The 24,169-nt window shown below is 42.5% G+C and overlaps 1 protein-coding gene across 7 annotated transcripts in view; it reads right to left on the reverse strand.

Annotated features, from left to right (window-relative positions):
• Positions 1–24,169, reverse strand: part of LOC139592762 (SAM and SH3 domain-containing protein 1-like) — a 535,591-nt gene that overhangs the window by 101,326 nt on the left and 410,096 nt on the right. The window contains exon 1 of one of the 7 annotated variants that reach the window (XM_071433006.1): positions 20,235–20,254. The exons of 4 other annotated variants lie outside the window; for them this stretch is intronic. Coding sequence is in view for 2 of the 3 variants with exons in the window: in XM_071432997.1 (XP_071289098.1) it covers positions 19,846–19,941 (96 nt within the window). In the remaining variant the exon portion in view is untranslated. Of the gene's footprint in view, positions 1–18,759; positions 18,895–19,845; positions 20,007–20,234; positions 20,255–24,169 lie in introns of those variants that run through there. 2 more of the 7 variants (XM_071432997.1, XM_071433014.1) reach the window with 2 other exon arrangements.

Here is a 24,169-nt window from a genome sequence, read left to right on the forward strand (position 1 = left end):
GTCCAGAAAAAGATGAAGGAACAGAAAAAACCCCACAATATGTTAGAACATACAGCTGACACAGAGAGAACAGACAGCTGGCACACATGCTCATTACAGCCCTGCCACATGCTTTTGCTGGGGTCCAGACCGAGGGCAGCTACAGCTTTATGCAGTTGCCATTCCACAGAGGCTGCATGCATCCTCCTTACTAGATGTGGAGAGCATTGGTGTTTGAAGCCCCATAGCTTCAAAATTAGAACAAAACCACAAACATTTGCATTTGGACCTCAACTTGCCAGAAAGGTACAGTGGAAAATGCTGATTGAAGGATTTGTGTCTGTGGCCAAGAGTTGCTTTTATGAGTTTATGTATGCAGGCAATGCAGAGAGCATTGGATTTGTCAAAAGAAATAAAGATACATAAGTGATCCCAAGACAAAGACAGCTAACATCTCATGACCTGCAGCATCCACTCATGATTTCATGTAAGTAAATGTCATAACTTAACAAAGGATTGTATATTTGATTTATATGACCTCAAATTTGACCCCTACATAGAGTTATCTCCATCATCCTCCTTTATTCTTCAAGAACTACCAAAACCATGGCAAAACTTAGAAAAGAGAAGATGCTTCATTCTTCTATTGCACAAATAATGGCCAAGACCTACTTTAGGTATCATCAAACCACAAGCATAACTCATCTGAAAAACCATGACATTTTGTCTGCTCTTTAAATTGACCCCCCACAATGTCTCCAAACAATTCTAAACTGTCTCACACAAAATAACCAGCAGTGTACTTTGCAATTCTATTTTGGCTTTGAGTCTTTAAAAATATTCATATGCAAAACATTAGCTCCACCTTGGTAAGTCATGCATTCCCTTACAAACAGAGTCAAAGGAATAGTTGGAGATGTTTTTAAAGATCTCTAGAATTATTAATAAAATAGAAGACTAAAAGCATAAATCAAAATATTTTTGAAAATATTTCACTCTGATGCACCAAGAGTAAGATCCAGCAGCAATTTTCATAGGTTTACACAAATGTGGAGTGCCATTTTAGTTTCACAGTAGGAAAAAGCACACAGTTATTTGATGTAAAAAATAACAAGCCAATGCAATATATATTAAGCCTTCAATAATGTACCACTATGTCCCATTTCGATATAGATGGGCATATTGATATTTGAGACAGCTTATGTGAGCAATGAAAAAATATATAGCTTTCAAATTCGTTCTTACCAATATATCTGCATTTCAGAAGCCTCTGAAATGCTCTGAACTGTCAGTAACACTTTTAAAACAAAAACCTTATAATAAACTCTGTTATTTTGTTACAAATTTAACAGTTAAAGCACTAACACGAAGAGTATTTTACACCAATTGTGTTTATTACCATGCGAACTGCAATGTTCCCGCTATATAATCCCACAGATCTTTCTGATGGAAAAAAATTTGTGAGTAATACAAATATTGAGCAGGAAAACCATTCCTCAAACACTTCATTGGTAAGAAGTTACAACACGTTTCCCCTAAGACTTCACGACAGCACAGACTCTTCCACAAAATAGTTTAATAGCCAGGAAAATACACAAATCTTTATTTACAAAGGGTTAAATGTAAAATGAAGATTTAATAGCCTAATGAAAACAGAAGTTCTCTCAGATTTCTATTTTCAGCTGTGATGCGCGTTCCTAAATTTCCATTTTATAATGTATGCACGCAACATTTTTTGGCATCATAAAACACGGAGCAAAATGATGAATTGCCCTGAAATTCCCAGAGAATTAGTTCTGATATGCATGTGAATACCAAAGGAATCCACTGGGATTCCTGCTAATGGAGTGACTACAAAGAAAAGTTGGAATGATTTGGCACTTATTATAAAGTTAGAATTTATTGGTCACTGCACATCAGTTAGTTTAACGCCTTGGCAGAATCCTCTGTATTTTACATCTGAAAGCGTAAAAGAGAAAAATGTTTTGCTAGAGAGCTCTGCTGGCTGTAAAATTAAGTAAAAATATATTCATAGTTTAATAGTATAATAAAATAAAAACACTAATAGCTAAGGAGGAATAACAGACTTTGCTAAGTAACAAATACATTTGATGAACCTGCTGAAATATTAGGCACTAGCAGAACAGGCATACTTTCTGCATAAATTTCTATGCAGGACTAGATTTTTAGAAAAATCTTCCAAAAATACAACTACTTTACTGTGTACTTTTCTGTCTCAGAATCTGAAAAATATGTTACAAAGCAGCATATTCCAGCATATCCTCCTCCTATTCTGGCAGATATTAGGAATGTCAGGAAAAAGGTCTTGATTACTGGATATATGTGCTCACTCTCCCAGCCCCTGGGTAAAATTCACATAACTGCATGAATCTCAGAAATGCAGAAAGATGTGGATGCTACAAGCCTGTTTGTTCAGCGAGACAGATGGGTCTCCATCTGCACATGGCAATGCAGGTTACAGCACCCAATGCAACTAGACAAGTTCACAACTTAAAAGCCACTGCATCTATGGCCACAGCATATGCATAATCTAGGATCTTAGGAATAGGTCAGAAACTGGAAGACAATCTGACTTTTCTTCCTAATAAGATATGAATGAATGTGGAAATGGCACTGGTGAAGGGAAGGTGCTATTTCACAACACACAGCAATCATGCCCTGACAAAGGCACATTTTTTGACCTTTACAAGCTAAGATGAGAAAAATCCATTTCCATGCCTGAAACACAGGACTACTGTGTGGAGAGTCACTGTAAACATTAGCAGTTTATTTCTGGCAGTTAGATTTTAACAGGGACGCCTACTAAAAATTTGTGGAACATGACCTTGCATTTCAATAATACCTTTGGTTTGGATAGCTTGAAGAAGTACATTAATGAAAGCCAGAATGTGGGCCAGAGCAAACAGGCTTGTTTGGGGAGGGGAGACGGGCAAGAGGGGGGAGGGACAAAAAAGCAGTGAAATGAGAACATCCGTAGGAAAATATATTTGTGCCTAATAAACGCAAGGAATGATCGGATTTTCATGGGATAACTTTGACTAAGATGCCACTCCTCTTTAGATATTTTTACTAATCATAAGAGCTCATAAAAGCTCGAGAAATTTTGCATCCTTCCCTAAATGACCTTGGTCTCATTGCAGAACTCCCTGCATTCCAAAATATACTAATACCTGGATTCAGGCTGCACTTGATAAACCTGAGACACAGTATTCCAGGCTCCTTCACAGTTCTTTCTAAGGAGGCAGATTGAAATCAGATCCAAACCTTTTCCAAACACAAGAGTTAAACCTGCATCCATCTCTCTGGCTAGAGCTTGCGTCTCAGTTTACTACAGTAATATACAGTGAGGATCGGCATCTCTAGGAAAACCTGCAGAGCTCCAGTATAATTCTGTTGCTCATTTCTGGTCATTTCTGGCCCTCTTGCTACCAAGGTATTTCTGCTAGGAATAGGGCTGATGTTTTGCCTTCTGGCACAGCTTCAAAATGCTTGCATTGAAAATGAACCCAACAAGCTGCTTGAGAAATACTCCTTTCTATTCCTAGGGCTCAGCAAGGACAATCTTCCATTCAGTAGAGTTCGCAATTCTACTATCCATGCAATGACAGGTTCAAAGCCTGTCTTGACAGTCAGCAGGGTCAGAAATGTGAGAGAGACAGAAGTGCAAGGCCAGGCAGCCAGCACTTCCCTTGATATTCAGAAGAAAGCATAAAATAGTCAGTGTACAAGTCATGACATTTTTATATTGAGAACAGCTATTTTTGAGGATGCTGAAAAGTTGTCATGGTTCCCTTGACCTCTCTATAGCCAGACACTGCGAGAACAAAAAGAACATACAGACCAGACTGATTCAATAGTCTTTCCATTAATTTTTATGGCATCTGAGGGTTGAGTCATGAAACTATGTGGCTTTACAGACAGTTACAAAAATAGATGTGATACTACTGTGTCAAGCTCTCTGCAACATGGTTAAAAGACTTATAGATTCTGTACAATAAGCAGAAAGCACAATGGTATACTTTGATAGCAAAGATTTTGCAGCAGTTATCTGAAATAACTAATACAACCCACCAAGTTCAGAGCACAGTCACTCTAGACCCAAATAATCATATTAAACCACAGAGTTTTCCAAGTTTTTTTTCCATATATATATATATATATATATCTATATATATAAAACTTAGCCCTATCTTTACATCAAAAACCCCTCTTACTCTTTTCAAAATTCTGAAATTAAAGTGTTTCCTTTACCAGTAGCATCACAGTTTTTTCCACCCCCTTCTTTTTACTGTAAAGCCCCCAAAGTCTTTGTCAAGAAGGTATAACAAAGCATCTCTGGAAAAAACATTCTGAATGTGATTTCTCCTTTTCCTTCTGTAAATTAAAATAAATTTAAAAGCACACTACTGGGATCCCTCTCTGTGGTTCGCAACAAGGAAGTCCTCTATGGAAAAAATAAAAATATATGAATGCTAACAAAAAAGTTGCATCTATGCAAATGTACATTCCAACATACTTAAAAATTTGGTATTTATCACAAGTAGAAGCAGGTCTTGACAGACAAGAATATATGCAAATTTTATTCATGACAGTCAGTTGAAAGCACCCTTAATGTCCAGCTTCCCTAATAACCGTATATTATCCTCTGTCCTCCTTTCCCTGAGGAGCTCTGCACTAAGCTCATCAAAATGTAACTCAAAACCCTTGTCTACTCTGATACCTAAAAGGCCACCATCATCCACCAGACTGGTCATCAGTCAGCTACAAGTTGTCATTGTCAGCTTGTAAAGCAGAACAAGTTTAAGCCATGTAATAGCTGCACCTGACATCACCTCTCATTAGTTTTTTCTCCCTTGCTCTCACTGCCTCCTCCTTTTGCACACTCTGCTGAGACTTTTTCTCACATTAAGTGAAAATTTGTCACTTCATGTGCACCAGCTACAGTGGGTTCTAGCCTGAGACTTGGAGCAGAAACAAATGGTAAACAAAAGAATGGCAAGGGTTAAGAAATGTACATATATCTGATAAAAATACCATTAAGGAGATGGAGGTGAATTTCCTGTTTCAGATTTGGGAAATTTAGCATATATTACGGGGGTGGCTTCATGTCTGAGATAAGTTACTGTCTAATGAAATAGATAGGCAAAAGGCAAACATCTCAAGTAGATGTTGAAATAAATATTTCAGGGAGTTAGCCATATCAGCTGCAATAGTGAAGGAAGTCTCATTAAAGTTCTTTTCCTTATATTTAGTAGTAGCACAGTATGACAAATCCCAATCTTCTGTGATAAATGGGACTATATAACTGAGGTGTAAGTAATCATTAAAAGAGTAGCCTGAAAAAATCTAAACAAAAAACATGTAAAAAAATATTTGGATATTTAAAGGCAAAACAAACTGAGTAGTCAACAGTATCTCAGGTCAAGTGTGTAATCTCAGCAAATCTTGTTTACAATATTTCCCCAAGGTTTTAAAGTTGCTCAGAGAAAGCAAACTTTGGTAATGGTTATGTGCTAGTTTCACTAACAAAACTACTTTTCAAGTGTCAAGGCAGGAGAGAATGACTGCCTTTAAATTGAACTGTGCAACGCTTTTCCCCTGGACAGTTTGGCAGAAGGAGGGCATACCTTGTCCAGAAAAAAAGTTCACTCAAAAAAACTTCTCATCCTTCTTTCTCTGTTCCCCCTGCCCCTCCCCCTTGCCTCCTCATTGTACTATTGTGCACTCCTTGCTGCTTTACTTTGAGATCCAGGCCCAGGATCCTGGGCAGGTCCTATGGACAGCAGTTTCCCCCCGGAGTACTGGCTTTGGAGATGCACCAAAAAAGGGGAACACTCCATGCCTTCCCTCGTTTCTTACCATTCCACAGCAGCTAAATCCTGCATGGGACCTTCCCCTCAACCACAACTACTGAGAGGCAGAGAGCACAGTCCTCTCCCACTGCAGCACTGGGAAAGCCCAGCAGGGATGCAGTCGTCTGCGCCACGTTTCTCATGGCTGGATGAGCCCATTACCTCATCTGCACTTACAGGGCAAGAGCTACAGGGTAGCATGCACCTTGCATCATCACCCAGCTCGGCAGTGACAGTCCCAGCCTTCAGAAATGCTGCTTTTAGGAAGCTGGGTGTGACAGCAAGCAGAATTACTTACTCCCACTTGTGCCACTTTGGATGCTGACTTCCAAGAGGAAGGTGCTCTCCTGCTAAGATTTCAGAAAGGGCAAAAGGAAATGCCAAATATTTCCCTTCACTTCAAACTGTTTTTACAAAGCGTGAAAAAATACTGCTCGGCACACCAAGGCATGACAAGATTGCTCCTCTTTTTTGGGAGTAGGTATGGACACCAGCAATCCTGGCTGAGGTGCCCAGCAGCACAGGGCACTGTGTGTCCCAGAGATGCAGCCCTTGATTCACTGCTGCAAGTGCAGAGGGCAGCCCAGCTGCCAGCCATGGAAAGCCAGAATGCTGATGTTTAAACTGCTTTCTCAAACTCTGATATTTTTCTGGTTTTTCCGACTAGAAATTCAGCAGCTTGCAGCCTAGAGGATACACCCAACACTTCTACATAAGCAGGGACTAACCTTGTCTTCACTCCTACCGCTTCCTGACAGGCCATCTTTTACCAGGAAAGGAAACAACTGTAATTGAGCATGGCAGCAATCATGTAATCTTAGCAGCAGAAGAAATGATTTCCTGTAGCTCCCGTAAGTAAGCTGTGCCCAGGCTCCCCCTCACCAATCCCTCCCGCCCATCCTGCCTGCCTGTGCTATCCCTGCAAACCCTCACTCCTGCAGGGAACACGTGCTCTGCGCTGGCACAGGATGGTAGCATTAATAAACCAGTTTAAGCACCCCAGATTCATACAAATCTGAAACCAGAAAGGCTGACTCTGCCCTAAAACAATTAAGTGAAGCCTCAGCTTTTGACTCCTAACAGAGGTATGGCACTGTTAGTACAGTCTCAACCACAGTAGGTAGCATACAGAGGAACTAAATATCATATTGCTCATGCAAAACTTCATGGTGCTGGGCTCAGGTTTTTTATTGCCTTAACTAAGCTTCCTCAAGTCTCTTTGGAGAGTATTTTATTTAGGAACAGTAAAGCACAGTTACCAAGGGGTTTCAGTTCATTTAATTAAGTTGAATACAATTACACTCCAGTGGGTCTTAAAAAATGAAGAATCTATTTAAATATTATTTAGATGCGTGTCTTTTAAGTACCACAGATTGCACAGGGCTTCATGTTTATATCAATTAGGGATATCAACCTAGCAATAAGAACTGTTATCGCTTGCCAGCTTATAATCCTTTCCACTCTGGGATTCCGTATTTTATTTACTCATTCCCCTTTATCTGTGTACAGTGAAGAAGGGCTTTTTGCGTTCCTGTGTGCTCACACTGCTTCATCATTGCCAAAGCACTTCCTAATTAGGCTAAATAGGCCTCTTACATAAATAGAAGAGGAATATTTCTGCCTATCAACAGAGCACATCCTACAGAGTCTGGGCTTCAATAACTGTGTGGCTGCCATATCTCCCAGGTACTTCAAGCTCATATTTTTCTGAAGGGGGACATGACGATGTCACGTGCTTGTTTCAAGGAAGTGCGTAATCCTGTGGCTGCTGTCAGTCCAATGGTTCTGCCCACAGATAAGAGACATGAGGACATGGAATGAAGCTGCATCAGAGGAAGTTCAGATGGGACATAAGGAAAACGTTCTAGATTGTGGTCCATCACTGAAACAGGCTCTCCATGGAATTGGTCACAGCACAAAGCCCATGAGAGTTCAAGGAGCATCTGACAATGATTTTAGTCTTATGGTTCAGTTTTAGGTACCCTGTGAGAAGCAGGAAGTTGGACTAAATGATCCTTATGGGTCTCTTCCAACTCAGATAGTCTGTGATTTTATGTGGCTTTTATTGGAGACTGAATTAGTTACTCAAGTGTTGCACATCACAGATGCACCTCAAACTGAGGCACAAAACAATTTGAAAAGCCCCATATGGCTAAAGAGGTCATAAAAAGCAGAAGCTGGCAGAACCCCAGTGTTAATGAAGCTCACAAAAAAATTGTGTCTCTACAAAACCTGGCAGTTGATTCTCACTGACACAAGGCCCTGAACCACAGGCTGAAAGAAAACAATTGTAAAGACACTTGGACTTGGATGGCAAGTAAAGCCCTTGAGCAACTTCTTTATGCATAGTGACATGAACATCAAAAGGACAACATCCTGCTAACTAACCATTTGTCAGGACAGTTGTCATGCCAAAGAAAAACATCCCACCTAGTTGTAAAAGTGGCAGTAACATGAAAAGAAAGTCTCAGATGGAAGGAGTTTGCTCACAGACTCTGCTTCTCAGATGAAAAAAGTGGCCAGCAGTCTCAGGGAACACCACCCCATAAGCCCAGCAACAGTGGTAGGACAGCCCCTGTACCAGGCTGCATCTGAAGCAACACAAAACCAGCAGAGAGCTCTCTGAGCAAAATGTTGCTTCACTTTTCACAGTCTGCACCATTATCAATTTCAAAACAAAGCGTGTGTAGTAAATAAGCTCCTTCATTCACAGAGAATTAGGATTTGAAAGAAAACAAGGATTTTACTGTATGACTCTTTCAAATGGAAAGGAAAATCATGTATTTTCAGATATGGCAATCTCTTCAAAGCTTGAGAGATGCAAGGGCTGGCTCAGAAAGAGTTACATGTGAACAGGAAAACAGGGCATCAGACTGTCTCTGGGAAAACAGTAAATTGCACTCTCATGCCCAGATTGTTGCAGCTCACCAGCCCTCTGCTACCAATTACCCATTCAAAACATCTGCTGGCAATACCTTGATGGTTTGGTTTTACATGACTCACACACATCAATGGTTACCCACCTATAGCCTACATTTGTCTCTAAGCAAAAGCAAAACAAGGCGTGACCAACTAGACATGAAGGCTTACTTTGCACTGTGACTTCATGGTGCTGGGCTCAGGTTTTTTGTTGCCTTAACTAAGCTTCCTCAAGTCTCTTTGGAGAGTGTTTTATTTAGGAACAGTAAAGCACAGTTACCAAGGGGTAATGGTACCTGAGATAAGTCTTTTCATTTCTAAACCAAGCTTAAATCTCCATTATTTATTTCCCACGTGCTCCCTGACATCCACGCCACTCAGCCACCTCCTCTGGGTCTCCAGGAAGTCAGCCTGCACACTGACCTTCCCCAGCCAAGGTCCCCGTGTGTGCTCCAGCCATTTCCTGCCATGAAGGCAGCAATTCTTCCTTTCACATGATCCTTCTAAATCCCTCTTCCTAGCAGTTGCAAGTCATCCTTCTCAGCTGGGACTCCTCCCACTTTTCTGGCCACAGAATACAACTCTGGATACTGACTCACTGCACCTCCATCCCCTGTTTCCGCTTTATATGAGAGGTACTTTCCTAAGACAGGCATCAGTCTGAGAAAAACCTCTGCCTTGCTTTTTTTAAATTTTTTGGTTTTGTAAACTGTTCAAAGCTCCCCCAGCAACAGAAAGGCAAAAGGGTCAGCAGCAGTTAACATACCTTTTAATCCCCCTTTCCTCTCTCTTTCTTGGCAGTTTATAAAATAATTAACTATCTGTAAGCATTCAGCAGTAGTTGTTAATAGGTCTGGCAGATGAAAAATGAAGATTTGTACAAATCTCTTGTATTCTATGTACGCTTGAGACAAGGTTAAAAACCCACAAGTAACTTGGCAAAGATTACTTGAAGAAAGTACTGTTCCATCAGAGAGAAAAAGCAACACTGAGAACATTCACCTCTTTTTTTTTCCTCCTACTTTTGGTATTTAGGAACTCAAACTCCACACTAAACAAACCCAGTGAGACTCGTCATGACTAGGATAACAAGGATATGCAGAAGGATCCCTTTCCCTTCTCATTTATGTGTGACCACACACCACATGTGGTATGAAGCTATTCTTTATCATCACCATCGTGCCAGTGATTTTGGTGAGGCCCTTAACTTTATGTTCCCTGTTAACTTCCTGAGTTTAGACAGCTATCATGCAAAGCTTAGGTTTTACAAAGTTTAGGTTTTAGAAAGTTTATCCATCTGCACATATATACTGACACCCTGACACAAAATCTAAACAATGCATTGCTGGCTTTGGGCTGAGGAGGAAACCGTACACCTCACTGCACTGAAACATCCCGGTGTGCCTTCAGTTCAGCACATATCAGTACATGGCACCACAGTGGAGCAGGACTGCACAGGATTGGACTCCATTTTTTGTCTCATCGTAAACCACTCAAAATAAAGGTAAGTGTAACTAGAGAGGAAAACAGTTATTAAGGAGGGGCAGTCATTTTTTACTACCTACAACAGAGCGGTCTCCACTGATTAAACAAGAAACAAACCAGATCTTTCCCCCAAACCTCAGAAGAAAAATTTCCTCTCCCTACCAGGTTTTTTGGTTTTGAAGTACAATATCGTTAGGAGTCCTCTGATAAAATGTTGCACTGGAAATTCTTTCTCCAGCCTCTGTAAAAAATATATCACCAAAAATACTCTGAAGCATCGTGTTTTTAAAGCGTAAACATACAATCATCTTGAAGATGGAAACTTGAAGACAGGAATCACAACTGACAACATGCCCACACCTCTTCCTGTTTTACAATGGTTATTTATGAGTTCTAAGGTGGGAAAGAAACTTAATAATGGAGTGGAAATCACAACCTCCAAGTGTTAGTGGATATTATGTATGAATACAAACACATTTATTTATAAAACATGATTTTTCTTATTTTCATCCTCGGGGATTATAAACTGAAGTTTAAATGCAGAGGATTTATCAGCTTTCAGAGGTACTGCCCTAAAGTGGCCAACCATAAAGCTCCAAAACTCACAAGAATTAAATATTATTCTCTTTAACTGAAGGCTGCGTTAAGTCTATGCAATGATATTGATAACAATATGAAGCATGTCTGACATGGATGGTAAAGGAGATGACTCCTAATTTAGCAACAGAAAATAAGTACTTTTAATCTGCACTCCATCCCTAGGATTGCACTAGAAATTTCTGGTGTAAAAACCCCTTTTGCCTGAGTGGCACATGTCTGTAGAAAACAGCAAGCACGGAATCAAAAGAGAAGGAAAATGTTTCAGAATTGTAACAGATATGGACAAATAGCTAATAAACAGGGAGAACACAAACATCCAAAACATCCCTGCAAGTGTAAAATGTGTAAAACCCACAGATTCTTCAGCATTTTTATTCTGACATATCATTTCTAAAGGTATACACTGTGACGCACAAGATATTGCTCTGGCAAGCAGAATTCTTTAAAAGCCTAAACTGTCTTTTTTTTTTTTTTTTTTCTGAAGAGCAATGTAATGCTATGTAATCAGCTCTAGCATGTGTTTTGATCCCAGCTCCAGCTGTAGATGTGCACTCGCTGACAGAACTTTTAACAGCGCCACCATGGTGCAATGAGCTCTCCTGTTTCCTCCATGTGCTGGGGTTGCAGTCAAGTAAAGAGCAAGCTCTGCAGAGCAGGGTCAGCCTGGTGCTGGCATTGAAAGGGGCAGGAGGCTCAACCCATCTCAACTTATGAAAGAACAACAAAAGATGCATTTTCCTTTTTTCTTAAAACTCTACAGGCCACACACTGCTCTACTATAAATAAACTCATGCCTTAGGCTCCTGAAGTTTCTTTGTAAACAGCACAGAAAGTAGACCCTTTATCTTTTGTTTTCATCGTATCTGTCAGCACTGCACAAAGCATCTTCAGTTGCAGGTGAGAGGGTTAGGAGAGTCTCACAACCAAGAGATTGCTCATGTACTCTCAATTTAATATTGTAACAAGCATGGTACTGTTTCCACTATCATCCATCAGCCCTCATCACACTTGCTGCAGAGCTTTCAAAGCATTGCTGTTATTATTATATTAAACAGTTACCTAATCTCCTTTACACACACTCCCACACACAAAGAATACAGTCCAGGTGGAGAACACTGTGAGATTAAGTATTAGTAGGTTGTAACCTACAAAGAGCAAAAAGCACTGTATATCTATAAATACAGTGACAATAATGAAACACAAAAGGATATTTTCATATTCTAGATAACTGGATTACCATGCTTGTAACCCTCACAGTGTACGTTTACCCACACATGTGAAATGACATATCTTCATCTGGAGGCCTGATGATGCAAACTGATGTCAAGAGCATATCCCATGTCCATGCAGGGCCACAGGGAAGTCAAATCACCAAAGTCTAATGGGCTTGAAGGAGAGCAGATCTGCAACAGCACTCCAAGCAGATTGCACTCAGATTGTGACACGGATATTGGAAACCCATTCTCCAATTTATTGTATGGCTTTCCATTAAAAAGCCTGAAAGTGTGACTTATAAATCATTGTTGTATTATACTCTTAAGCTTGTTCATCCAATTTTCCACCTACACCCTGCTTAAAACTGTTTTCCAGATAGGTTATACAATCCCCACTCTACAGCTCTTCATAGGAAATATGCCTCTTAAACTAGTATGTAGCTCAAAAATGCTTATACAGGTGTCATTGGAACATAAACCATCAATTATTTTATTATACTAATCTTAGTTCAAATAAACTTGGTACATTTTGAGTCTGCGTTTCAAAATACGGCAGTAGACAAGAAAGTTCTGCTATTACCATAAGCCAGGAAAAACGTTCCCCTTGCCTCAAGAAGATGAAAGCAGAGCCACCATGCCCACACCTGACCCACACCACAGCAACTGCACTGCGGGAGGAGAGGGCACAGGTAGCTCCTTTTATTTTTAAAATTTTACTTTATTTTTCCTTTAATAATTTAATTTATTTTAAATTTTCAATCACATATTGAAAATCTGTGATTTTCAATAGCAGAAATCTGTGTTGGGAACCCTTGTGCCCAAAATGTGTTGTAATTTTTCCCTGCCAATGAGTTGTCTCTTGATGTCAGACAGAAATAAAACCCCTTCGTATCTCTTAACCACACACTTAACCACCACTTAACCACACAACACGTCCAGATAGATTTTAATGGAGAACATGTTTTTATAGTAGAAACCTGATTTTTAGATTTGGACATACGAAACTCAGCTTCTTCCAATTGCCCATGTTCTCAATGAAAAATATGGAATCCAGATCCTTGCAAAGCCACCTCAGCATCCCTGCAGCCACAAGCACCTTCCTCCTCCTCCCACCACTAATAATGCCAGGTGGTTCATTAGTCATCAGCTGTATCAAGCAATCACCAAGAGGAAAATTGTTAGCAGCATCCAATGTTAAAACAGGTATTGTGACAAATCACTTTGCTGGGTGTAAATTCAAAGTAATTCCTATTCCTCCTGTGTTTTTGAACCTCCATAAGTCCAAACACAACATGTACTCTATGGCCACTAATATTGTCACAACAGGCTGATTAAAAAAGAAAGCATGGGCTGCTGCATGAAGGAAAAGCTACAAGCACAGATTCCAAATGACAAGAGGGTGACCCAGGAAGGTGCATGAAGCAGGGCTGGGTGCTCCAGCACCGAGCACCCTCTCCTCCACAATGCCACCTCTGAAGGGAAAAAAATCCTGAAGGAGCATAGCCCAGGGCCAAAACTGTAACAGTTCAACCTAGGTCTGGAAGGAGACAATCTGACCCAAACTCCTTTGCCCTGGGCACTAACTGTTCCCTCTGTCCCTTGGCTGTGTGCCACATCCAGCAGTGACCCCGTGCTCCACTTCTGTGTCCCGATCCCTCCACTCTGCTCCTGTTTGCACAGCACTTTATACAATCAGCACTAATTTACACAGATTTCTACACAGCATCAGACTAAGTTAAACTAATTACCTACCTCTGTAAAATGTCATTTGCTCTAAGATACACTAAAAATAAGAGGTTTTCACCTAATTGCAGAAAATGGTAGCCAACATGTGTAGTGTAGTATATTGTATTCCATGTAATAAAAGCCCTTTAAGTGCTCATGTGCAACACTGTTTCTTTTTCCACATCAATTTTCACATTTTCTTTCCCCTTAGAGACTGTCATTCTTTTCATATCCACAAAAGAAGGCATCATTACAGGGAAATTCTAGCAACCTTGTATTCCACTGCTTTTAAAAAACAGAGAGAGCTTGGTTGACTGACTTTCAAAAGATGAAAAAAGTGTGAAAAAAAAGAGTATTTCCAAGTTGGTATTCACAGCAAATCAGCAAGAGGAAGAATTTGCTTTCAAGAAAGAATGAAGAAGGCACCAGAACCAAAAGCTCTTATCACTCCTTATGGTGTAGGGTCTTATGGGGACTAAACTCTCTGATTGAGACATCTGTTTTATGTGCCCTGACATGCAAGAAAAAGCCTAGACCAAAGGTTATCACTGTGAGCTGTCTTTCCTCATAAAGGGATTAGCATTGCTAGGCACAACATTTCCTGGAAAGGCAAAGGAGATGCAACAGGTTAAGTTTAAATTATAAAATTGAATCCAACACTCAAACTGACATTCAGTCACTCTCTCTTTTTACTTCTTTATTTGAAAGCAAAATACCCTCCCTGGTTTTGTAAAATAGAAAAAAATAATATCTGCCAGTTTGAAAGTGGAGACCAGGCCTTCTGGGTTTATCCTTATTGTTGCAAGTGGCATATGCTTTAGAAAATGTGCTCCAAATAGAAGTCGGAACAAACATGTTTTGAATCACAATGTCCCACAGCACGTTTTGAGTTAACTACACAGTGCCACAGGCACTATACTGACATGTCATCAATACAAATCATAAAAAACAAATATATTGTATTTTCAAAAGCATATCTACCTGAAGCACCATTTACCTGCACATTTCCACAGAGCTGTGCTGAGCATCCATGATCTCAGCTGGAGTGGCCTTTTGGTGCCAATCTGACACCAGAAAAACAGTCACCCAATGAGAAACAGAGAGCAGCAGTGCAGAGATTTCCATAAGAGGTTACAGTGATTTAATGAGGGTTTAAGGAAAAGCAATCCTGGAAAGAACCTTGGGCTGGTCTTAGCTGCCACAACTCCTCCTGGCAGTTCTACAACTGCTTTTATCAGTTGGGGATCTACTTCCCTGATCCTTCCAGATACTCAGACTCCCTGGCTAATATCAAATTCCTCTTCCCAAAGTATGTTAGCCAGTATCCAATTACATGTTATCACAGTAGCATTATCAGCTGGCCTCTCTTTCTCTTTTGGTTTTTTTTTTCTTTATTAGTTTGATAAGAAATTCAAATAGTCTCCTAAACATGGAGACCTGGAGACCAAGATAGATTATATATGTAAATAGGAGGGCTCTTGGTAGCCAGGTGAGCTTTATTGCCCTCAAAACACTCTATTCTCTTCAACTAACAGCAGATGGTGGGAAAGGACTGGTTTTCTCCCAGCATAACTGCAAAATACTATTGAAAAAGAAATAATTTTATTTTGTTACAGCTGTTATAACTGATTCAACAGTTTGAAATAAGAAACTAGCTACTGCTTTGAAATAAAAAGCTGTAAAGACTTCTAATTCTGTGGCATCTCTTTCAAGTTCTGTTGGATCTTTTGCATCTTGGCCATTGAAGACAAAATCTCCTCACACAAATAAGACACCTCCTTCGGTGAAACTCCTATTACAATTGATCAGAGTTTTGTCAGTGATTTCATTAATGTCAGGATTTGACCCAGATATATCTCCTATGTATATATAAAGGAGGAACAAGGAACTAGGCATAAATAAGAGGGGCACTGGAATGACTTCCCTGCACTAAGGTCAATAGCCCATGTTTTGAAAGCACATCTTTAAAAGAATGAAGTTCCTGATTTTAATTTCATATTAAAATTTGTTCGCAGATCTCATAATATAGAAACTTTTAGAGCCTTACATAGCAAACAAAGAGTTTGCTATCACCACATCAATATATGATTCTATGCCAAAAATATCCCTTTTTATAGCATTGAGCTTTAGCGACACAGAGAATTGCTTTACTACTATTCACAATCCACCTCTCTAAAACCTTAATACACTTCCCAACATCCACTGTTGCTCTGAAACACTGAAAATTGTAATTATCCAGTACATTCCAGCATGTGCATGCTACAGACTAAGTGAAAGCTTTTGGGCATAATTTTGTTATCTAGCAAGCTCCATTAACAGCACAAATAGCTTGAGATGCTTATACCACAGCTGCACCTAAGGAATATTGCATTAGAAAAGTCCAAAAGGGAAAAGTCACATTTACTTCAGCAAGACCTAGTACAGCTGCAAGCACACACCCAGTATTTATCAAGTATAAGGCTATTAAGTAACTTCAAAGTCCACAAAATATGCTCCTTACAAGCAGCACTTGACAACTATTTGCTTCCCCTCCAGACCTGGGATCTGCCATCACAGGTTCCTCCTAATGAGGTCCTATTTTAAGGAATGCAACTAAAAATACAAAACCAATGAAATATATTTATCCATATAAATACGGAGAGGGGCTCAATTTGTATTTCAAGTAACTCCATACTGAATACCAGCTGTGCTGACATTGGCCTCTCCTCCTAATTCAGCGCCTGGAGCAGACACCATCACACTCCACAAGGCTTCCAGCAGGGCCAGTGGGAGGAAGGCAACACCTTCCCCTCCTCCTCCCCACTGCTCTAACTTCTCAGTATGGGGAGGGAAGAATCAAACATTTTATCACTTCTATGAAAAACATCTTTTTTACCATAAGGACAGCAAATTGCTGGAACAGGCTGCACAGAGTGATTGTGCAGTTTCTGTCCCTAGAGGTTTTCAAGACACAACTGAGTAAAGCCCCAGGCAACCTGACCTGATCTCAGATCTCTCCATGTTTGAGCTTGAGGATAGGCTAGATGCTGCCTGGGGTTCTTTCCACCCTGCATCATCCTACAATCATGGCTTAAGAATGTGTTTTTCTCTTTAATTCCATCAGCAAACATTTGATGATCACCTTTCTTAATTTCATTCTAGTTTTCTCCTTCCAAGATCACAGAATCATAGAATGGTGTCTGTTGGAAGTGACCTTAAGGATCATCTAGTTCCAACACCCCTGCCATGGGCAGGGACACCTTTCACTAGACCAATTTGCTCAGAGCTCCCCATCCAAGCTGGCCTTAAACACTTACAGGAATGGGGCACCCACAACTTCAGGCAATTTGTGCCAGTGTCTAAGCACCCTCACAGTAAAGAGTTTCTTCCTAATATCGAATCTAAATCTACCCTCTACTAGTTTAAAGCTTCTCCCCCATGTCCTGTCACTACATGCCCTTGTATGAAGTCTTTGTGTTTGTTGTAGGCTTCCTGCAGGTACAGGTCACCCTAGGTCACCCTGAACCCTTGTCCAGGCAGAACAATTCCAATCTCTTGGCATTTTCTTCACAGGAGAGATGTCCCATCTCTCTGACCATCTCAGCAGCCCTCCTCTGGACTTGCTCTGACAGGTCCATGTCCTTTCCTGTATTGGGGACCCCAGACTTGGATGGAGCACTGCAGGTGGGAGTCTTACAAGAGCGATCTTGGCTCTTCTCTCCTGGCTCTCTCCCTCTGATAGTGCATTCCTTTGGTAGATTCCAGGCTGTTGCAGGACCAACCTGGCCAGCATATCACTGCACCAACTTTTTCATTTACAGAGCCATCCCCAGTGAATCACTCTGGTGTCTACATCTGTGCTCCCCAGACAGTTTGAATCATGAACTGCTACAGATCCCAGGAAATTAAGACCCATGCTCTCACATAATTGACAATGAAAAAGAAGTAAGCCAGCTCCACAGGCCACTGACGGGGCATCATGGACTACAACCAAGCAGCTACTGACTCCCATTTGGAAGCCACAACTCCAGTTCACTGCTTGCCTTTTGCAGCACAGGTTTGAAAGAGGCGCCACAAAGATGAGCAGTGGAAATGGCACTGGAGCTACCTCTTCCTTGCCTTCAAATAAGGACAGAGCACTAAATAAATTTATACTCAGTTCATTTTAGGACCTTATTTTGCAGCCCAAAAGACTAGAAACTCTTTAAAAGTCTACATCTGAAGAAAACTGACAGCATGCAGTGAGAACTTGTCTTCCCTCTTACAGGAGACCCAACACAAGGTCTAATTCATATTTGTAATTGTGTTGCAACACAAAACACTGAAGTAAGAAATGCTAATAAGGCTGGGTGATGTTTGCAACTGATATAAACCAGCAACTCCATAATCACAAGATGATTCCTTTCTGTAAAGCTGACCAACTGTAAGACAAATTATTTTAGCATAGTTTTATCAGAAGACAAATAATAATTAAATAGCTCTGTTTTCCCAGGAAGGAAACTAGTTCATATTGCCAAAAGAAAGCTATTTAAATTATTAGTTGTGTGACAATCAGATCTTTTTCTGCACTGAGCTTCAGCATGCTAGGCTGCTGGTCTGGCCTCCTCAAAAACTCCTTCCCAGGCATCCAATAGCACTTTGCTCTTACTAAATGCAGTACTGAAACCTGCCAGAAAAAAGACAGAAAGAGACTGTTCATAAAGTACCAACTGTGTGCTCCTTACAAACTGGCAGAACTGACTCCACTTGCATTCTAAGATTAAAATCATTAACAGTGAAAAAGTGTACGCAGTTGGGGTGCTATTAAACTGAACATCAAGTCAATGGAGAACTTCTATGAAGAAAAGGAATAAGACAGGTTTTTGAACCTGACTTTGAATATTAACAATAAAGTCCATGCTGTAAAAAAATGCAGCATAAATCAGTAATTAAATTCTCTGTTCAATTCTATAACATTTCTTCTGAATTGCATCCTATTGGTTTACCATTCATTATGTTCCATGGCAGTTTTCTAAAAAGTATTTCTCATAATATTCTTGAATGTCTGCTGGTTAAATGTTAACAACAAAAACTAACACGCATCAAGCCTATTCATTTGCTTTTAAAATGAATAAACAGGCACTCCACTGTTGATTACCACATTCCTGTATCGCTGGAAGGCTGCCAGCTCCAGTACGTATATAACGTTAGTATTTGTTTTTTTGCTGAGTGGCAGTCCTCTGCGGTAATTATCATCTTGCAACTAAAGTAAATATTATTCTCTCGCTGCAAGTAGAAATAAAGGATTGACTCTTCCTGTATTTTTACTGTTTGCCATCCAGTCCGTCCTGTCGGTACGCTACGTGCCCATTAAACGTAATTCCTTGAGCCCTCGTTACTGGGGCCATCTCTTTTGTCTGTAACTAGTGAATTACGAGGATTAGTCGCTCCTCAGAAGATCACCGGCGCAGAAACTCCACGGGCCGTAACCGAGCAACTCGTCTCCAAAAAACTGCCGGCAGTGAGAGCTCCAAAGCGCCGGGGCGCCGGGGAGTGCCGCGGGGCGCCGGGAGCGCTGCGGGCCGGCCGGCCGTGCCCGGGGACCCCGGGGCAGCGCCCCCGCCGCGGGGGCTTCACCCCGAAACGCGGGCGAGGGATGCAAAGGCTGCAGCGACACCGCCTCCAGCCCCAACTGCCCCGGATCGGCAGCACGCCGGGCCAGCGGGGGACAATGCGCCCATTGATGCGGCTGAACCAGCGCTCCCCGCCAGCGCGCAGCCCCTGCGCGGACCCGCTCCTTGGCGCGGCCCTTCCGCCCCTTCCACCGCGACAGCCCAAAGAGCTCCTCCAGTACAGCGATGTAGGCGGTCACCGACACAACCCGTGTTTTTGCCCATGAAGTTAGTTTTTTCTGGGACGTACGCGCCCGCACAGGGCGGGCACGCTCCAACTCGGGCAAACTCCGCAGCAGGTGCCGGGAAGACCCGGCGAACGCTCCGCAGCATCTCCATCCCCCCACCCCAAGCCCTCGTCCCGCGGTAGGCTGCCCCCACGGCCGCCCCGGTCCCAGACCCCGTCCTCACCACACTCACCAGGATGCCCATCACGTCCGCCCACAGCTGGGCGAACACCTCCGACGTGCCGCTGTCCGCCGGGGCGGCGGGGCCGTCCGCCCGCTCCCCCTCCATGCCCCGGCCCGGCCGTCGGATCAACGCCGGCTCCCCGCCGCCGCCGCGGCCGGCCCGCCCCGCCCCGCCATCGTCCCCCGCCCCGCTCCGCTCCGGCCCGCCCCGGGACACCGCGGGACGGCCCCGCCGCCGCCGCCCCTCAACTTTCGACCCAGCGACAGAGCGGCCGGCGGTGCCGCTGCGGCCCAAACCCCTCCTTCGCCGCCCGCCCGGGAGGGGGGGCTCGCCCGGCGCATGTGGCCGCCCCAGGGCGGCAACAAAGGGCCCAGCGCCGCCCCGGCGGCTGCACGCACCCCAAAAGTGAAGAGCGGTGTCGGGACACGCGTGGTCGCCGGCGTAGCTCCTGTTGTTGCCATCCTCGTTACCCCCGTGCCGGTGCCTCGCCTGACCGCCAAGTCAGCAGCGCTTTTTTAACACCGGGGAAAGACTCTCTGGGACGAGGTGTCAGCCACACGCGTTACACGGCGGCAGGGCAAGGGGGCACCCTGTTAGTTCAGGTTTAGAGTTTGGGTACCGGGACCGCGTCATTCTCCTGAGGAGCGGTGGTCTGTCACCTATCGCCCTTGGGGCGGGACTGTGAGAATGCTGCCTCCCCTACCTCTGTGCCTCATGCTCCCTGGTACCACCCCCAATCCCCATTATAGTCAAATTAAGTAATTACTAGCTACAGACAGCAGCAGCGATGCTCCTGCATTCTGCTTGGGAAACTGCTAAGTGCCCCCACACACACACACTTCTCGTGGAAGGCACATTAAATAACAGTGGCCAAACCCCACTGCTGGAAGGAGTGGCAGAGGTCAGCAGAATGACCTGAAGGCCTGTCCACCACCTCACACCTCACTCCCAGCTTCTGCTGGGATCAGCAGCAAGGAAATCTTTTAGTGCTCATTCCTAAGCTTTGAAATATTTAGATGCTTTTTGAAAAGTTCCTGTTTCAAGCTGCTATTTATTGGAAGCACCTGTCTGCCCAGGGTGGCAGGGAAAGCGATGTATTTAATGGATGTGCAGCTGTCACATGCTGGCCAAGCATTTTGAGAGCTCACAAAGCTGAGCAGCCAGTGAATCCTCCGATATCCCTCCTGCCCTGCTTACTGCCAGGCTGTATGTTACATGCCCTGCACCACCTGAACACAACTCAGAGCCTGCCCTAGAACCTGTGCTCCCCTCCAGGCTCTCTGTTCAGCCCTGGGGTCCCCTGGCACCAGGCTCCCCTCAGCCCACTCACCAGCTCTACAGCTGACAAGGCTCCCACTGAGGGCACAGCACTGGTGGCCTGGGGGGGGCTGGAGCAACAAATGATACCATTTGCTGTCAGGGCTAAAAATAGTATCTGGAGAATGAATAAAGGAAAGTGTGGTTATTGCACTCATCTTCTCTCAATGTTCTCAACAATGCTCTTTTTCTGCCCTCAAAGCTTAAGATTTAGTTTGCAGGCTAGCACTAGAGAGAAAAGCTGGCCAAAACACTTCCTTTCTCATCAACTGCCACACAAAGAAAGGGACAAGACTTTTCTAAGCACTTTGTTACTGCAGCTTTTGCTGGAGTGGTTAACAGCACAAATTGAACCTCCAAGAGAAAAGGAGGTGGGGAGCAGAGGCAGAAAAACAAAGAAAATTATGCTGAGGGAAAGTGGTAAAGAAACCACTGATGACTGACCCTCCTTTAGGATGCCCATGTAGGATACATCCTGTGTAATGCATCTTATTGACTAGTAATGAGAAATAATGAGAGACCCAAACCAGGTATAAAATCTCTTCTAATTGACCTTGAAATTGTACACAACTATAAGCCTATGAAGTACGAGACTAAAGGCGTGTCAGTGAAGTCTATTGGTACTCTGAGTTGGCTTGCATAACTCAAAACTGGTTTAATTACTCAGGGGTAATTTACTGACTGACCCTCTGAAATTCATGTTGAACCACTTACAGTAATAATGTCAATCTACTTTTAAATATCTGAACGAGGCTCACTTGATCTCATCATACACAATCTTCTGTACTTTGTCTTTTTTATAGATGGAGGCATATTAAGGAAAACAAACAAACCAACAACTCTGCAGCACACAGCCTAACTCCCCTCACTGTTGTGTCTTGGGCAGCAACAGATGAAGATCAAATAGGTGCCAGGGGCAGTACTCCCACTTGCCTGGCCCCTCCCCACCGACCGAGGTCATTGCTTCTGTGCAAGGATGACTACATCACTTACAGAAGCAGGCCCTGAATAGCCACGCTTTTCAGCCTTGCAGTACAGGTAACAGAAACTAGATTGTGAATTGTGGTGGTCCCAGAGTTGCTTCCCGAGCCATTATGTCACCCGCTCTGTGGAGGCAGCAGCTTTCATCAGAGGAGCATGATGCATGGCTGTGGCAGTCTTCCCCTCAGCCTTTGAGACACAGAGCCTTTGATTTCAAGAAAGTGAGATAAGGAAAGAGAGATCTTGCAAAATCACATGACTCCAGGCGCAGTTGCTTTAAAAGCAAATGGACATGAGAGAATCAAAACAAATCCAAGGCAGTTTACAATAGCTACCACCTTCTATGATCTTGCATAGTATTTATGCATTTTCAGACATTTACAACATGCCATTTTCACAAGACATTAAATGAATATGACATGCTAAAATTATTCCCTGCTCTTCTCTCGAGTAGAATCACTCCTCCTTCTAGATAGGACAGGGTTCCTCTATTTTAATGAGGCCAATGTCCTGCAAAACTAAATCGCAGGAGTATTTTACAAAATTCAGCTGCGACAAGAGTATAGGAGTTTTAGAAAAAGCAGGAAATCAGATCTTAAAAGGGTTTTGAAGCCCAGCTATGAGTGCAGTATTTTGTGTTACAACTGCTACTACGAAATAACAAATTATTGGAAATTTGGCATGTTAGAATACAGTTTTTGTTTGCAGTTTTTATCTGTAGTTGCCTAGATGATAACTCCAGCATCTACAAGACTACTCTCTAAAAACATCTTGTGCTGGACCTCTCTACAGCCATTGGAAAAAATAAATCTTATAAATTTTCTGAGATGTTTATGACATTTTACAAGAGCTCTGACCAGGTGTGTTTCAGAAATCTTGAAAAAATTGTCACTGTGCACCTTCAGGGCAGCACTGGGCAGTAATCCTGATACAATTCCCCAGTGTGTTGCAGTCACAAAGTGGCTATGAAGCTCCCTGTGGCTGTTCTGCAAATCTCTGAAGAGGAGATGGAAACAATTGACACATATGTGGTCAATCTAGTCCTGCCAAGTTATGGCAGATGCACTGTGCATATGAGCCTGTCTTCCTATCACTCCATCACGTGGGTGCAAAGTTAATATGAGTTCCCCACATGTACAAACCAGGCAGGATTAACCAACTTGGAGAGCACTGCTCTGTATTCAAGAGAGATAGACTTTGTCCTAGAGCAATACTCCTAGCTCCAGGTTAAGTGGCCATAGAGAAGCTCATCTTTCTCCTTTCTTTACTGAGTGTTTAGGGAGATGGCCTTCACTAGGACAAATTTGTTCTCTCTGAAAAGCACAAACCTCAAAGTCATTAAGGCAATAGATGACAAACTTTCTGTTCCAAAGCAGTGTGTGCCATCTCACGCCAATGTCACATAAATGTTTCAACAAAGCATTTAATAGGGAAAAATTGAAATATGCATCAAAATAAACTGGAAAAGACAACATGCACTATCATAACCAGACTATCACAACTGTTGTCACCTGCATTAAAGGCATTTAACCCAGGAAATCAACAACCTTGAGCACTTAAATCAATCAATTTTAAACTATATGCAAGGTTGCCTTGGAAAGGGGATCATGCTCCACAGAGTAAATGGACACTAAATTTCATGAGTTCCTGATAAATGACCTGAGGGAAATGGCTTCCAGCTCGGAGACCTGGCAATTAACTCTGCGTGCATGAACAAAACACATGAGGTTTCTCAACATCACTAACAACACCCTGCCCAGTAGATCAAGTCCAAATAGGAACATCAAAGCCTCAGAGAAATAAATAAGCAAGCCATTGTATGCAGAGAGGCTGCAGGGAAAGGGAGAAATAAAAATTCCAGCTAGCTCCTGCAGGTGACCTGCCAAAGCACTAAAACTCTTAACACAAGCACATGACAATGGAACACCTATTACCAGTGATTGCATCTCTTTTCAGCTCTCTCCCTCTTCCTGCTCAGTGGAAGTCATCAAATTGAAACACACATCAGAGTCTTTGACTGGAAATGCAGCTCTTA

The sequence above is a fragment of the Agelaius tricolor genome, unplaced genomic scaffold (genome assembly GCF_023055355.1).
Source record: "Agelaius tricolor isolate 1412-34295 unplaced genomic scaffold, bAgeTri1.0.p SCAF_1, whole genome shotgun sequence".
In the NCBI taxonomy this organism is placed as follows: Eukaryota; Metazoa; Chordata; class Aves; order Passeriformes; family Icteridae; genus Agelaius; species Agelaius tricolor.